Source organism: Canis lupus, chromosome 19 (assembly GCF_003254725.2).
Source record: "Canis lupus dingo isolate Sandy chromosome 19, ASM325472v2, whole genome shotgun sequence".
Taxonomy (NCBI): domain Eukaryota; kingdom Metazoa; phylum Chordata; class Mammalia; order Carnivora; family Canidae; genus Canis; species Canis lupus.
Genome location: NC_064261.1, coordinates 43,970,944 through 43,988,629, shown reverse-complemented (window position 1 = coordinate 43,988,629; position 17,686 = coordinate 43,970,944). Strand labels below are relative to the sequence as shown.

General features: G+C 36.9%; 1 protein-coding gene across 1 annotated transcript in view; it reads left to right on the top strand.

The window, feature by feature from the left end:
• The window catches only part of LRP1B (LDL receptor related protein 1B), a 1,837,374-nt gene that overhangs the window by 1,339,131 nt on the left and 480,557 nt on the right, over window positions 1-17,686 (top strand). The window contains exon 35 of the mRNA XM_049097407.1: window positions 94-225. Coding sequence (XP_048953364.1) covers window positions 94-225 — 132 coding nt within the window. The remainder of the gene's footprint in view (window positions 1-93; window positions 226-17,686) is intronic.

Below are 17,686 nucleotides of genomic sequence, written 5' to 3'. Positions count from 1 at the left end.
TGAAAAAATTAAGAATCTTCAAATTAATGCTAGTAGAAAGATTTTAGTTTTAAATATTCACTTGGGACTTTTTTTTTTTTTCCCCCAATTTAGGTATAGAGTCATTTCTTATGTATTCTGTTCATGAAGGAATCAGGGGAATACCTCTGGAACCAAGTGACAAAATGGATGCATTGATGCCTATATCAGGAACTTCATTTGCTGTTGGGATAGATTTCCATGCAGGTAAATAGCTTTTTATTCATAATTTATGTATAATGTTTTTACTTGATTTATTATACATGATGGAAATATAACCTTTCCATCTGTACTCTGATAGTCAAGATGAGGAATAAGAAAGCAAATTAGTAATGAATTTTTAAACCTAATATAAATTGTTCTAGATATGTTTTCCTGAAAAAAGAAATCAAGTAAAAATTTCCTAATACTGAATTTGAGTTGCAACTGCATTAAAATGCCGTGATAGGCTTTTGGTTGCTTCATTTTTATTTGTCTCTTTTTTTAAATGACACTTTTACTTTTATTCAATTATAGGTACAGAGATACAGAAAGCATTTTGATTGATTATATACTTAACACATTATATGACTTAAAATATTTTCAGAATCATTATGTATTCTAATGTAGGTAGTAGCAAATGAAATTGAAATAAGAAAACAGTTATAAATGTGTCTTTTAAATTACTTTTGAATCTGGTATGCATCATTTTGGAGTCAGATTTTGCCTTATCTTCTTGTTTTAGCAAACAGTGAAATAAAGCAGATTGGACACTAATATTTTCCCGTGCTAATATAAGTGTATGACTGGAAATTGACAATAGATACCATCCAATTTATGGAAGAAAACATGTTTGTGTGTGTGCACTAATCACTAACTTTGGACATAGTATAAGTATTAGATATGCATCTGGTATTTATACTCAGATCCATTATTCTACACTTGTGAGTCTAAACTTATAAAAGCAAATTTCTCAACCTCTCAATGAACTAAATTCTATGCTTCCCATATTATTGTTTTAGTGCTGAAGTTGTATATGGGTGTTTACAGTATTTTTTTTTTTTTGACTTGTAAAGACTTAATGTCGTCTAATGTTAAAAAAAAAAAAAACTAGCAGTTCTTTGATTTATAATCTTAAAAAAAAACTCTAAGCATCAGCATGTGGGTCTCTGGTTGTAAGCTTATTTTTCCCCCCTCAATTCTAACACATTTTGTTTAATCATGTGTTAATGAAATTCCTGGCTACAATTTAATGAATTACTGGGGATCTTCACAAACATTTCAAAGAAGACTTTTCTTGAGTAAATCATTTTGTAACAAATGTTTGAAATCCTATACAGACAAACTTTCCACATTTTTAAAAGGACCTTTCCTAAAAGGAAATTCAAACATAGTATATTTTATTGAGCAATGTGTAAATTTTGCCAAAATCACAATGTGATTTTTGATCAAGCAAATCTGTTTGATCAAACCTCATTATACACGGTAGACTGACTATCCTACCATGCATAATCTACCCTGCATCTTAATTACATGCATCTTATGCTTTAGAATTGTATTATATAGGATTTATTAAGTACAAAACTAAGAAAACTTGAACTTCTTGAAAGATGTTATGTATATAAGCATATATTTTTAGCAAGTACATATAATCCCTTGTTTTAGCTGTTATCACATATTAGATTCTTTTAAAGACTTCATAATGACTTTTGAAAGTATTTGGAAAATTTTGGTGAGGTACAATATTAGAACATTTGGTGGTGTAAATGTCCTGATTAGATCATTACATTAGTAAATCTCTTTTTTTCTTAAGGGTAGAATGTTTATTTGCATAACTTGAATTCACTCTCTGAGGCCTTATAGTGGTCCTGAAATGGTTAAGTTTCATATAATGTGCCATGACAGAGGATATTTTTATTTGCAGAGAACAGTACTCTATTTCTAGATTTCCAGTGATTATTAATATCATAATAAATTTATTTTGCATCAGTGTAGTTTTTCATCAGATAAATTACCAGTAGTTAGTCAAAATGTTATGTTCTGCGTATCATATCTTGCATATTTTTAAATTCAATTCCCAGGGAAAAATTGTTTTTAGAAAACTTATTTCTTCTTCTAAATGTAAAAGGATGTAGGCATATGGAATAGTCATATAGAATTAGAATGTTCAAGAACGTTTTAAAATCCCTTTTGTTAATCAGAAAACAGAAATACAAAAGTTGCTTTGAAATCAGAGGGTTAGAGACCCGGATCCAGTAAAACATATAGCGGGAAAAGGTGAGACTTTTGCGACAACTTGGATTCTAGTGCCACTTCACCCTCTTACTACCCTGTGATATGTAAATTACTTTATATTCCTGAGGCTCAGTTTCTTCACTATATGGGCTTTGGGAATTTTAAGATTAATGTGTACAAATGTTTGACACAGTGCCTGATATAATGGGAGTTACGAAAATAGTAGTGTTATCTAATAATAGAAAATAATGAATTGTAAAAAATAAGCATATGTGACATATGTGTGTGTGCGATATATATTTAGAAACATGCCCTGGAAGCTATATTTTAACTTCTAATTAGCAAGATTTCCTCATCTGTTCTCTTGACTGATACTATATTTTCTGTTCAGCTGTGTAGAATAGTTGTTTCTTACCTTCAGAGAGAGTAGGTTAGTAAAATTCCCTAGTAAAGATGAACTTAATTATGATGATAATGAACAGTAGGTTGAACAGATATCTAAAGATTAAAACATATCGCCAATCACATCTCCACATACCTTTTTTGTGCTTCCATCTTTTGTACAGTCTGATCCTTTACTAATTGTGTTTTATGAAAATGTACTATGATCAGAATAAGTGCAACTTGATTTCATGATATCATTATAGACAATAGATAAACTCTGTGGCTTTGTTGAGAGAAGTTGCTTCAGGGAGGAAGGATGGAAAATGTCTAGATTGCTCCTGAGCAAAGTAGAGAAACCAATTGTTGGCACATCAACTTTTTGTTTTTCATCATGAACATTATGTTTTACCTGATTGTAAGTTCTTCCATTGTTAGTTCTCTTGGCCAATAATTCTATTTCCTCTTCTGTCATTAATGGACATTCACCTCTGTGACATAATCTCTCCTTTAGGATCAATCAAAGATAAAGATGACAATGGAAGGACACAGTTGATCATTATTCTAAATAACAACAACAAAAACAAACAAACAAACAAAACCCTCCTATTACAATAAGGAGATGGTGTGAAGGAGAATCATTTCTTGAGTATAACCATCATAATTTATATCATAACATTTTATTACCACAATTTTACAGGGATAAATATGATTGTTCAAACCTGTATATTTCATGAGGATTAACATATCTGAAGCCTGCTGGGTTTTGGTCCTAATGAAATAAAATTTTCTGCAGTGAAAGGATTTCTTTCACCAGATGAAGCAATTCTGGATAGTATCCACAGGAGATAGAAGACCCTGTGGCTAGATTTAAAATGTTCAAAGCATTCTTACCACTTCACTGGAAAAGTCCCATTCCACTGGGGGGTGGGGGAGCAAGGAGTGGGGAAAGCTTTGAAAATCCTTGCCCACTGGGAGATACTCCTTTTGATGAATGAATATTGAATTTGATGCATTAGAGGATATATTTTAGTTAGGAGAAACACCTTCAAAACAAAGCCTATTGCTCCAGTTAGTAATGTGATCTTCAGTAAGTAATGCTTTATTCAGTCTGCCCCTCCCTTGCCTTGGGGATATTTATACTTTTTTAAAAAAATAATAATCACCTAGCAGGATATTACTTAAAGAGGACATTTTATTCAGAGAATGGTTATTGTTATTATTATTATTATTATTATTATTTTGAAAGATACATTTACCATAAAGAGACTGCAATGTGGAGTGGCACATACAAGATCTTTCACAAAATGATTATTTATCTGCAAACTTCAAGCTTATATTCTTTTTTTCATTTTTTATTTCTTTTGTTAAAATTTGATTCATCCAACTCAATATTAACAAATGTTGATTACTTTCTACCAGGTGTAGAATATCACAGCTAGGTTGCTATAGAGAATGAAGATTAATAAGGAATAGTTTCTGAAGTAATCCATGTATGGATGATCTGTATGTTTTTTTGTTTGTTTTGTTTTTTAAGAGAGCATCAAAGGATTATTATTTAGATGTCATTGCTCGGCATTCACTCTGTGGAATATTTTAATACCTTTTTACACCATCACATAGTGATCTGGCTATTAAGACAATAAAAACAATAAAGGAACATGTCCTTATAACCTCTATTAAAACCCATGGAATGTACAATACCAAGAGAAATCCCTAATCCGAGCCAAAGGGCCTAATATAAACTCTGTATATACCAATTCAGGTTCATCAGCTGTAACAAACGTACCACTCTGGTATGAGATGCTGACAGTGGGGGAGGCTGCGTGTGCATGAGAGGAAAACATACATGGGGGTTCTCTGCTCAATTTATCTGTGAATCTAAAACTGTTCTAAAAATAAAGTCTATTAAAAAAATAAAGTGAAGGAGAATATATATGACAAAATACTGTTGCTACATTCATACATTTGAATGTCACCTATTTACATGAAATAATCTTTCCTTAATAGTTCTGCAACGTTTACATATATTGTTTTTTTTTTTTTTTTTTTTTTTTGGTGATCATTTTTATTTATTTATTTTTTTTTCCTTTTTTTTTTTTTTTATTGGTGTTCAATTTACTAACATACAGAATAATACCCAGTGCCCGTCACCCATTCACTCCCACCCCCCGCCCTCCTCCCCTTCTACCACCCCTAGTTCGTTTCCCAGAGTTAGCAGTCTTTACGTTCTGTCTCCCTTTCTGATATTTCCCACACATTTCTTCTCCCTTCCCTTATTTTCCCTTTCACTATTATTTATATTCCCCAAATGAATGAGAACATATAATGTTTGTCCTTCTCCGACTGACTTACTTCACTCAGCATAATACCCTCCAGTTCCATCCACGTTGAAGCAAATGGTGGGTATTTGTCATTTCTAATAGCTGAGTAATATTCCATTGTATACATAAACCACATCTTCTTTATCCATTCATCTTTCGTTGGACACCGAGGCTCCTTCCACAGTTTGGCTATCGTGGCCATTGCTGCTAGAAACATCGGGGTGCAGGTGTCCCAGCGTTTCATTGCATTTGTATCTTTGGGGTAAATCCCCAACAGTGCAATTGCTGGGTCGTAGGGCAGGTATATTTTTAACTGTTTGAGGAACCTCCACACAGTTTTCCAGAGTGGCTGCACCAGTTCACATTCCCACCAACAGTGTAAGAGGGTTCCCTTTTCTCCGCATCCTCTCCAACATTTGTTGTTTCCTGCCTTGTTAATTTTCCCCATTCTCACTGGTGTGAGGTGGTATCTCATTGTAGTTTTGATTTGTATTTCCCTGATGGCAAGTGATGCAGAGCATTTTCTCATATGCATGTTGGCCATGTCTATGTCTTCCTCTGTGAGATTTCTGTTCATGTCTTTTGCCCATTTCATGATTGGATTGTTTGTTTCTTTGGTGTTGAGTTTAAGAAGTTCTTTCTAGATCTTGGAAACTAGCCCTTTATCTGATATGTCATTTGCAAATATCTTCTCCCATTCTGTAGGTTGTCTTTTAGTTTTGTTGACTGTATCCTTTGCTGTGCAAAAGCTTCTTATCTTGATGAAGTCCCAATAGTTCATTTTTGCTTTTGTTTCTTTTGCCTTTGTGGATGTATCTTGCAAGAAGTTACTATGGCCGAGTTCAAAAAGGGTGTTGCCTGTGTTCTTCTCTAGGATTTTGATGGAATCTTGTCTCACATTTAGATCTTTCATCCATTTTGAGTTTATCTTTGTGTATGGTGAAAGAGAGTGGTCTAGTTTCATTCTTCTGCATGTGGATGTCCAATTTTCCCAGCACCATTTATTGAAGAGACTGTCTTTCTTCCAATGGATAGTCTTTCCTCCTTTATCGAATATTAGTTGCCCATAAAGTTCAGGGTCCACTTCTGGATTCTCTATTCTGTTCCACTGATCTATGTGTCTGTTTTTGTGCCAGTACCACACTGTCTTGATGACCACAGCTTTGTAGTACAACCTGAAATCTGGCATTGTGATGCCCCCAGCTATGGTTTTCTTTTTTAAAATTCCCCTGGCTATTCGGGGTCTTTTCTGATTCCACACAAATCTTAAAATAATTTGTTCTAACTCTCTGAAGAAAGTCCATGGTATTTTGATAGGGATTGCATTAAACGTGTATATTGCCCTGGGTAACATTGACATTTTCACAATATTAATTCTGCCAATCCATGAGCATGGAATATTTTTCCATCTCTTTGTGTCTTCCTCAATTTCTTTCAGAAGTGTTCTATAGTTTTGAGGGTATAGATCCTTTACATCTTTGGTGAGGTTTATTCCTAGGTATCTTATGCTTTTGGGTGCAATTGTAAATGGGATTGACTCCTTAATTTCTCTTTCTTCAGTCTCATTGTTAGTGTATAGAAATGCCACTGACTTCTGGGCATTGATTTTGTATCCTGCCACGCTACCGAATTGCTGTATGAGTTCTAGCAATCTTGGGGTGGAGACTTTTGGGTTTTCTATGTAGAGTATCATGTCATCGGCGAAGAGAGAGAGTTTGACTTCTTCTTTGCCAATTTGAATGCCTTTAATGTCTTTTTGTTGTCTGATTGCTGAGGCTAGGACTTCCAGTACTATGTTGAATAGCAGTGGTGAGAGTGGACATCCCTGTCTTGTTCCTGATCTTAGGGGAAAGGCTCCCAGTGCTTCCCCATTGAGAATGATATTTGCTGTGGGCTTTTCATAGATGGCTTTTAAGATGTCGAGGAATGTTCCCTCTATCCCTACACTCTGAAGAGTTTTAATCAGGAATGGATGCTGTATTTTGTCAAATGCTTTCTCTGCATCCAATGAGAGGATCATATGGTTCTTGGTTTTTCTCTTGCTGATATGATGAATCACATTGATTGTTTTACGGGTGTTGAACCAGCCTTGTGTCCCAGGGATAAATCCTACTTGGTCATGGTGAATAATTTTCTTAATGTACTGTTGGATCCTATTGGCCAGTATCTTGTTGAGAATTTTTGCATCCATGTTCATCAGGGATATTGGTCTGTAATTCTCCTTTTTGGCGGGGTCTTTGTCTGGCTTTGGAATTAAGGTGATGCTGGCTTCATAGAACGAATTTGGAAGTACTCCATCTCTTTCTATCTTTCCAAACAGCTTTAGGAGAATAGGTATGATTTCTTCTTTAAACGTTTGATAAAATTCTCCTGGGAAGCCATCTTCCCTGGACTCTTGTGTCTTGGGAGGTTTTTGATGACTGCTTCAATTTCCTCCCTGGTTATTGGCCTGTTCAGGTTTTCTATTTCTTCCTGTTCCAGTTTTGGTAGTTTGTGGCTTTCCAGGAATGCGTCCATTTCTTCTAGATTGCCTAATTTATTGGCGTATAGCTGTTCATAATATGTTTTTAAAATCGTTTGTATTTCCTTGGTGTTGGTAGTGATCTCTCCTTTCTCATTCATGATTTTATTAATTTGAGTCTTCTCTCTCTTCTTTTTAATAAGGCTGGCTAATGGTTTATCTATCTTATTAATTCTTTCAAAGAACCAACTCCTGGTTCTGTTGATCTGTTCCACAGTTCTTCTGGTCTCGATTTCGTTGAGTTCTGCTCGAATCTTTATTAACTCCCTTCTTCTCTTGGGTGTAGGATCTATTTGCTGTTTTTTCTCTAGCTCCTTTATGTGTAAGGTTAGCTTTTGTATTTGAGTTCTTTCCAGTTTTTGAATGGATGCTTGTATTGCGATGTATTTCCCCCTTAGGACTGCTTTTGCTGCATCCCAAAGATTTTGAACGGTTGTATCTTCATTCTCATTAGTTTCCATGAATCTTTTTAATTCTTCCTTAATTTCCTGGTTGACCCTTTTATCTTTTAGCAGGATGGTCCTTAACCTCCACGTGTTTGAGGTCCTTCCAAACTTCTTGTTGTGATTTAGTTCTAATTTCAAGGCATTATGGTCCGAGAATATGCAGGGGACAATCCCAATCTTTTGGTATCGGTTCAGACCCGATTTGTGACCCAATATGTGGTCTATTCTGGAGAAAGTTCCATATGCGCTTGAGAAGAATGTGTATTCAGTTGAGTTTGGATGTAAAGTTCTGTAGATATCTATGAAATCCATCTGGTCCAGTGTATCATTTAAAGCTCTCGTTTCTTTGGAGATGTTGTGCTTAGAAGACCTATCGAGTATAGAAAGAGCTAGATTGAAGTCACCAAGTATAAGTGTATTATTATCTAAGTATTTCTTCACTTTGGTTAATAATTGATTTATATATTTGGCAGCTCCCACATTCGGAGCATATATATTGAGGATTGTTAAGTCCTCTTGTTGAATAGATCCTTTAAGTATGATATAGTGTCCCTCTTCATCTCTCACTACAGTCTTTGGGGTAAATTTTAGTTTATCTGATATAAGGATGGCTACCCCTGCTTTCTTTTGAGGACCATTCGAATGGTAAATGGTTCTCCAACCTTTTATTTTCAGTCTGTAGGTGTCCTTCTGTCTAAAATGAGTCTCTTGTAGACAGCAAATAGATGGGTCCTGCTTTTTTATCCAGTCTGAAACCCTGCGCCTTTTGATGGGGTCATTAAGCCCGTTCACATTCAGAGTTACTATTGAGAGATATGAGTTTAGTGTCATCATGATATCTATTCAGTCTTTGTTTTTGTGGACTGTTCCACTGAACTTCTTCTTAAAGGGGAATTTTAAGAGGCCCCCTTAAAATTTCTTGCAGAGCTGGTTTGGAGGTCACATATTCTTTCAGTTCCTGCCTGTCTTGGAAGCTCTTTATCTCTCCTTCCATTTTGAATGAGAGCCTTGCTGGATAAAGTATTCTTGGTTGCATGTTCTTCTCATTTAGGACCCTGAATATATCCTGCCAGCCCTTTCTGGCCTGCCAGGTCTCTGTGGAGAGGTCTGCTGTTACCCTAATACTCCTCCCCATAAAAGTCAGGGATTTCTTGTCTCTTGCTGCTTTAAGGATCTTCTCCTTATCTTTGGAATTTGCAAGCTTCACAATTAAATGTCGAGGTGTTGAACGGTTTTTATTGATTTTAGGGGGGGATCTCTCTATTTCCTGGATCTGAATGCCTGTTTCCCTTCCCAGATTAGGAAAGTTTTCAGCTAGAATTTGTTCAAATACATATTCTGGCCCTCTGTCCCTTTCGGCGCCCTCGGGAACCCCAATTAAACGTAGGTTTTTCTTCCTCAGGCTGTCGTTTATTTCCCTTAATCTATCTTCATGGTCTTTTAATTGTTTGTCTCTTTTTTCCTCAGTTTCCCTCTTTGCTATCAACTTGTCTTCTAGGTCACTCACTCGTTCTTCCACCTCGTTAACCCTCGTCGTTAGGACTTCTAGTTTGGATTGCATCTCATTCAATTGATTTTTAATTTCTGCCTGATTAGCTCTAAATTCTGCAGTCATGAAGTCTCTTGAGTCCTTTATACTTTTTTCTAGAGCCACCAGTAGCTGTATAATAGTGCTTCTGAATTGGCTTTCTGACATTGAATTGTAATCCAGATTTTGTAACTCTGTGGGAGAGAGGACTGTTTCTGATTCTTTCTTTTGAGGTGAGGTTTTCCTTCTAGTCATTTTGCTCAGTGCAGAGTGGCCAAAAGCAAGTTGTATTGGGAAAAAGAGAAAAAGAGAGGAGAGAAAGAAGGAAAGAAAAGAGAAAGAGAAAAAAAAAGGGAAGAAAAAGAAAAAAAAAAACGAAAAAAAAAAAAAAAGAAGAAAAAGAGAAAGAAAAAGAAAGGAGAAAAAAAAGGGGGTGGGGGAAGGAAACAAATCAAAAAGCAAAACAAAACAAAAACAAAAACAAAAACAAACACAAAAAAAAGAACCACCGGGGAGTATCTTCTGATTCTGTGTTCTTTAAGTCCCTTGGCTTCTCCTGGAAGTTGTCCGTCTAGCTGGTGTTCTGGGGGAGGGGCCTGTTGTGCTGATTCTCAGGTGTGAGCAGTTGGGGGAGCTGCTGTGCCCCTGCCTGGTGCAGGGCTCGGTGGGGGTTGTTTACCCCCTGAGGCCGCAGGAGGAACAGCCCCAGTGGCGGGGCAGCTCTGGAAACCTGGATTCAGCTCCGGCAGGAACTCCGTCTGCAGGGCCTGGAGGCTCCGGGGCGGGGCCGCTGATCTGCTCAGCTCGGGGCAGGAGCGTCCTCGCTGTCCTGGGCCCTCCCGGCCTCTGCCTGTCCCGGGGGAGGCGGGATCCTGGGCTGTGTCCCGGCGCCCTGTGCTCCGGAGCCTGCGCTGGTGGATTCGCGCTCCCGGGCCGCGCAACCCCCTCCGCGGAGCCGCCGCCCGAGCCCCTCCGAGCTGCTCCTGGAACCGCGCAGCCCCCTCCGCACGGAGCCTCTTCCCCTGCCCGAGCCCCCCCGAGCTGCTCCCGGGGCCGCGCAGCCCCCTCCGCGGAGCCGCCGCCCGAGCCCCTTCAGCTGCTCCAGGTCCCGCCGGGTCCCGCCGTGCGCGCTGCAGCCCTTAGGGAGCTCGGCGCACTCTCCTGGGCGCGCAGTTGCTGTTACTGTCCCGGGGAGCCCGAGGGCATCCCCGCCCTCCTGGGTCCTGCTCCAACTCCCCGCGAGCCCCTTTCCCCCGGGAAGGTCGGTGCAGCTCCTGCGTCTCCGGGACGGGGCTCTCCTGTCCTGGGGACACTCGCCCCGGCCTCAGCCCAGCTCCTGGCGGGGCCCCTCCCCCTTGGAGGCCTTTGTTTCTTTACTTCTTTTTCCCCGTCTTCCTACCTTGATAGATGCGCGAACTCTTCTCACTGTAGCATTCCAGCTGGTCTCTCTTTAAATCTCAGGCCGAATTCATAGATTTTCAGGATAATTTGAAGGTTTTCTAGGTAGTTTGGTGGAGACAGGTGATTTGGACACCCTACTCTTCCGCCATCTTCTGGTGATCCACATATATTGTTGAATATATGAACTAGAAGGAACATTTTTGATACCATGTGGTAGCATTTGCTCATGTTACAGATAAGGAAAATGGAACCGAGAGAGATCAAGAGGTTGTTTGATAATTGAGTATCCTACTTCCAGTTCTTTATACTATACCATCTTATATCTGTAGCCATTGAAACAAAGTTTTATTTGGACATTGTTGGCATTACTTGATAAACTACATTGCACTTCCTCAAATTTGTGTTTGTAGAAGATCATATTTTGTTTTGATTCATATACTGAATCATTGAATCATGCGACCTTAAACCCATTTAATAATTGAAGCAGGTGACACTCAAGTGAGAGTCTTTTATTTTCCCTGGAGGCTTAGAAAACAGCTATTCACAAAATTTTTTTAGTAACCATTTTGTCACCAACCAAGGCCACAGAAGAATTATAGGAAGAATTCTTTTTATGTCAGTAACAGCAATAGCTTAAGAAATATAATACTGTTGCTTTGGGACATTTTTTCAATTTTATGAAAACCATTTCCTCAGCTACAAAGTGAATTTTTAGGACTGGTTCATTTCTTCTTGTTCTTGTAACAATGAACCAGTACTACTTTGTGTTGTCATTTCAAACTTGCTTCAAGACTATTTTCAAATCATGTGAACAGTTTGTACGTATTTGTTGATGGTCAAGTCCAGTATATCTTTCAAAAGGCAAAGTAGTAGCTACCACAACTAAACAGAAACTTCAACAATCCTTGGAGAGAAGTATCATAAACATACATAGGTAAGGAACTACAGGTCAAACAAATTATTGCCTATATCTCACAAATCATATTTGGATAATTTCTAAACTCAAAACATAAACAGATAGCTTTGTCAGGCATCTGAACTCTCCAGAGGTTACTGGAAACCAAAAGCCCAGAAGATGCACAGCGATTCCCTGCTAAGATTAAGACTTTGATCAGTTTATTTGGGACATATATTATTCTTTCAGTTATTGAGAGAATCACTGAAGCAAGTCTCATGGAAACATCTTGCTAAGGCAGTTAGCACTCCTCATGAAAGTAAAATGTGTCAACACCAACTTTAGACAAATTCACTTGAAGCACATCGATTCTGTGTTTGGTCACCTTTCTTTTTCCCTCTCCTGAGTCAACATATATGCTGCTATATTTCTTTTTAGCGGCTCAGGATTCTTTTCAGCAGAGCTACATTCATATTTGATTCTCTAATATATTACTGTACTCTTTTCCTTAGCAAAACTGAGTTACCGCGAAACCTATTCTCAAAAGGCTTAGCTATACTAATTCAGGGTAAATTATTAATAGCTGCTAAGAGATTTACAAGTTATCTTACCAAGTGTGTTTGAGCAAAGCACAGTATCTTAACCCAATATCATAAATACAACTAATACACCATTAAAGAGATGTGAAGAAAATATTTTTTAGATAGGTCAGTCTTCTGGATGTTTGTCAAATTACTCTGTACTCTGACTCTTAGACAATACACTGCCACCTGTTTATTCCCAGAAACTCAGTCCTGGATGTGATGACAAGTCAAATGATAATGTTGAGGTCTCCTTTAGCCTAGGTCATTGATAACTGTTAACACTGTTAATTGTGACCTTAAAAAAGGATTTTTCACCTTGAAAAAGTGTTTTTCCCCTATTTTAAGAAAACCAATAATATATTAGTCTATTTTTCTTTTTGATATCCTTTCTTTAAAAAAATAAAGAGCTATGATTCAGCTTCTGAAATTATTGATCATTAGTTTTTAATCAAGTAGACAATTTCCTAGTTAATGGAGAAAAATGGAAGTTATTTATTTGATTTTGGACTGGTCATGAACAATAGATCTTTAATTCCTTTTTATTATTATTATTATTTTTTTTTCTTATCCAGAAGCAATAAGTAGTAAGTGTAGTAAGTGGATCCTTTGGGGACATGAGAAGAATAAAGAACTAATTATTTCTGTAAATTCCTTACTACTTTTAGAACAAGGATTTGACTGAAGTAGAGAGACTAGAAATGGAACTAATCACTCAGGTGGGCTAGGAACAGTAAGTTTGAGGAGAAAACAATAGCATCAAAAAACCCTAACATTTATTAAACAATACATTGCAAGAATATGATTAGAAAACTTTTTTGTATTTGTGCCATTTAATTCATCAAAATATTCTGTTGAGGCAGGTGGTATTTTCATTTTAAAAATGAAGAAAGTGGGTTTGGGGATAAAGTATGGATAACAGAAGATAACTGGTTACTTCAAGAAGCCCAAATGAAATTCTGCATTCAGGATTTGCATTTGAGTTTTTGCCCTTGACATTGACATCAACTATGGATTGAATAACCAGTAGTGAAGTAACCAACATCAGAACCCTGATAATTTCCTAACAAGAATTGTAATCGTACTGCAGTGATGATTGGGTAAGATATTTGACAGACAGTATTAGGGCTCGGGGTTTGGGAGATAGGATAATATGGTCACCAACTATAGGATTGCCCCTGATGAATTTAGGGACAGAAGACTAATAGTGCAGGTAAGAGGTGAATGAGGGAAATGATGATTATTATTGACAGGAGAAGAGGAAGAAGAAAGGCAAAAAAATACTAATTTATTCCACTCTGTACTATTTATTGTTGCATAACAAAATATCGAATTTAGCAACTTGAAGCGTTTAATAAACATTTATTATCTTATAGCTTCTATGAGGCTGCAATCAAGGTGTTGGCTAGAGATGTGGCCTCCTCAGGAGGCTCAACAAGGGAGAATTTGCTTCCAAGTTCACATGGGTGTTCACAAGGATTCAGTTCCTTGTGGGCTATTTGACAGAGGGTCACAGCTCTTCACTGATTACTGACTTAGGTTTCATGTCACGTGGGCCTCTCCATAGGGCAGTTCACAACATGATTGCTAGCTTCCCTTAGAGCTAGTGAACAATACAGTGAGAAATGGCACACACAAAGTGAAAGCCAGACCGTTTGCAACCCGATCTCAGAAAGGATATCTCATCATGTTTGGTACATTCTGTTTAGAATTGAAGCTAGCAGCTAGATACAGCCTACACTCACAGGGAAAGGATCAAAGACGGGACTCAATACTCGGTGGTAGGGATCATTGGTGGGTACATTAGAGGCTGCTTATCACAGTATAACAGATGTGTTATCTGTATTAATCACCACATACTATTGTCTAAGAAATAAATTTTGATGGCTGGTTCAGGTTATCAGTGATGTTACTGAATGGATAACTTATGTATTTTGACTTAAATCTTTCAAGAAAAGCCAGCAACTCCCTCCAACCTCCGCTTTACAGTTTTTGACCAGCGTCTGGGAAAGTCTTCCTGTAAAATTAACTTACACTAATTCTTCTACTGACAACTCTCTGGCACAAAAGCTCTTTAAGAAAGCTCTTTCAAGAAAATTCTTATAGCTGTCTAGGATGGCCTGGGGGATATAATGATGTGTAACACAAGCAGAATTATTAATGTAGTTACTTTCTTTTTTGTCACCAATGCAGGCTAAGTGTTGACTGATGTTAACCACGCTTAGAATGAGTACTACATTGCATCAAGTGTCCCCTTCCAGAAATCTGTGGCCAGAAAGGGAGCTCTGAAGTAGTTGGCACAAATTGCCAGTTCTGTATGCCTACTAAGGTGCACAAGAGCAATTATGCAAATCTTCTTCCAAGGATGACATGTTAGCCCCCATCATTTACTATGAGTAAAACATTCTGTCAGTGAATTCATCTGGGACTATATTGAGAAACAAGGTTGATTGCTTTAGCCTAGAAGTTGTTTGTTTTATTTATTTATTATTTAATTTTACTGCCAACTGAATGAGAGGAGCTAGATATAAATTAAAAAGGAAAAAACTCAGATGGAACCAGAAATGGAACTTGTTTGTGAGTGTATTAAATACTAGAACAGATTACTTAAGGGTTACGATTCTAGCTCTGGAATAAGGAGTTAAAACGAACAAACCAGCTCTTCTGAATAATCATTTCTCTGGGTTTTTTCCAGCTTTTTGGCCATTGAACTTCCAATAGGAACACTTTCAACAGTAACAACCTTTAAAACAAAAAAAACACACATCTATTTTCTTAGTCAATAATCATTAAAACCTATGTGAATGAAATCAGAATTAGATTGGCATAGTGTGAAAGTAGACTGTGTTATAGAATCTGTTCTTTTCTTCGAGGGGGACAATGTTGATAGGGAGATCCCATTTTGACTGCTGCTTTCATTACAAATTAAATATTAAGATACTAAAGAACTGATTATTTCACAGTAATTCAAGGTTCTAACTATACATGAAAACTTATTTTCTGAATTCTGAACGAACGGATTCAAAATTTTATTTTGTTATCTATTCTATTTTGATTAGTAGGGATAAGAGCTAAGATTTTTTTTTTAAGATTTTATTTATTTATTCATGAGAGACAGAAAGACAGAGAGAGAGAGGCAGAGACACAGGCAGAGGGATAAGCAGGCTCCATACAGGGAGCCCGATGTGGGACTTGATCCTGGGACTCCAGGATCACTCACTGGGCCAAAGGCAGGCGCTAAACTGCTGAGCCACCCGTGCTGCCCAAGAGCTAACATTTATTGGCTATTCTTATCAATAACCTTATTTAAATTGTGACTCCATCCTTATTTTTTTTCCATTTACTGTTCTCCTTTCATACTATTTTAGTGATAAAATAACAAGTTTTGATCTCACTTGGCTCAAATTGAATTTATAGATACAATACAGGATACCAATGGGTATACTTGCGTATTCAATTATTCTCAATATTCACATGAAACTATTATCTCAAAATAGTTTTGATTTAATGAAAAAGTAGACAACTACCACCTCAACCATTAAACATTATTAAAATGTGTTTGAGGAGTAATAGTCATTAGTTCAGCAGACACTTACTGATGACAGATCTCAATCAATAATTAAATAAATGCTTTTGTTTGTTTAAAAATTCTTAACTAAAATTGCATATTATGGGACGCTTGGGTGGCTCAGCAGTTGAGGGCCTGCCTTCAGCCCAGGGCGTGATCCTGGGGTCCTGGCATCATGTCCCACATCGGGCTCCCTGCATGGAGCCTACTTCTCCCTCTGCCTGTGTCTCTGCCTCTCTCTCTCTCTCATGAATAAACAAATAAAATCTTTTTTAAAAAAGTATATTATGGGAAATTAGGAAACATGAAACAAAGTTTGAATAAAAATTGCCATTACTACTACTACACAGACAGCAACTATTAATATGTTGGCATATCAATCTTTTTATAATTTTCTTTTATGTTTTCATCATGATAAATGTCCTCTTTAATCCCCATCCCCTATTTCTCCCATTCCCACATCCACCTCCCCTCTGCTACCAATCAATTTGTTCTCTGTAGTTAAGAGTCTGTTTCTTGTTTTTTCTCTCTCTCTTTTCCTTTCTTTTTCCTTTGGTCATTTGTTTCTTAAATTCTACGTGTAAAGGGGATCATATTGTGGCATATTGATATTTGTGCTGTTTTTCAAATACAAATAAAACTTCTCATTGATGAAGTTTGTCTTGTTCCTTTTACTTGCCATTCTAACATGAACAGTTTGCTATGCTATAATTAACAATCTGTGAATACTGCCTTTGATGGGAGTACACTATTATAAAATCGGATAACACTAGTTTTGACTTTTCCAATATTTTTGGATATTTGATTATTTTTAAGCTTGGGCGATAAATCTTTTTCAGTATTTATATTAATTCCTCAAACTCAAATTTCCTTTTTTTTTTTTTTTTTGCTAACAACTTTTTATAGATATAATTTACATACCATAGAATCCATGTGTTTAAAAATTAACAAATCAGTGGTTTGGGGCATATTCACAGTTGTGCAGTCGTTACCAATATTGAATTTTAAAACATTATTATTAACCTAAAGGGAAACTTCATACTCATTAATAATTCTCATATTTCTTCCAACTTGTCAGTCTCAAGGGAAGCACTAATCTATTTTTTGTCTATACAGATTTGCTTATTCCAGACATTTCATGCAAGTGGAATCATATGATATGTGGTCTTTTATGATTGAATTCTTTCACTTAGCATAATGTTCATCCATGAGATAGCATATACCAGTACTTCATTATTTTTTTTTGTGGAGGTAAGAGGGCAAATTATATTTGATTATATGGATATATATCACCTTTCATTATCCCTTCATCAGTTGATGGACATTTGTGTTGTTTCTACTTTTTTAACTATTGCAAATAACACTTTCAGGAAGATTCAAGTGCAAGTTTTGGTATGGGTATAGGTACAATGCCTTTCTTCTACTTAGAAATATTCTTTTGTAATTCAAAGTTATTTTCAGCATCATTCATTCATATGTGATTTAAAAAAAAATCTCTGAGATACAAGTGGATACCCATTAGAGGCTGCATTGTGTCCCCCCAAATTTATATGTTGAAGTCTTAAAACTCAGCATCTCACAATATGACTAAATTTGGAGATTATCTCTTAAAAAGATAATTCAGGGAAAATGAGGTCATATGGTTAGACCTTAATCCAATATAACCAATGTCCTTATAAAAAGTGGAAGTTGGGCACAGAGGAAGGAACATACACAGACAAAGGGAGAAGACAGCTATCTACAAGCCAAAGGGAGAGGCCTCAGAATGAAATCAACCCCTATTGACACCTCCATCTCAGACTTCCCAGA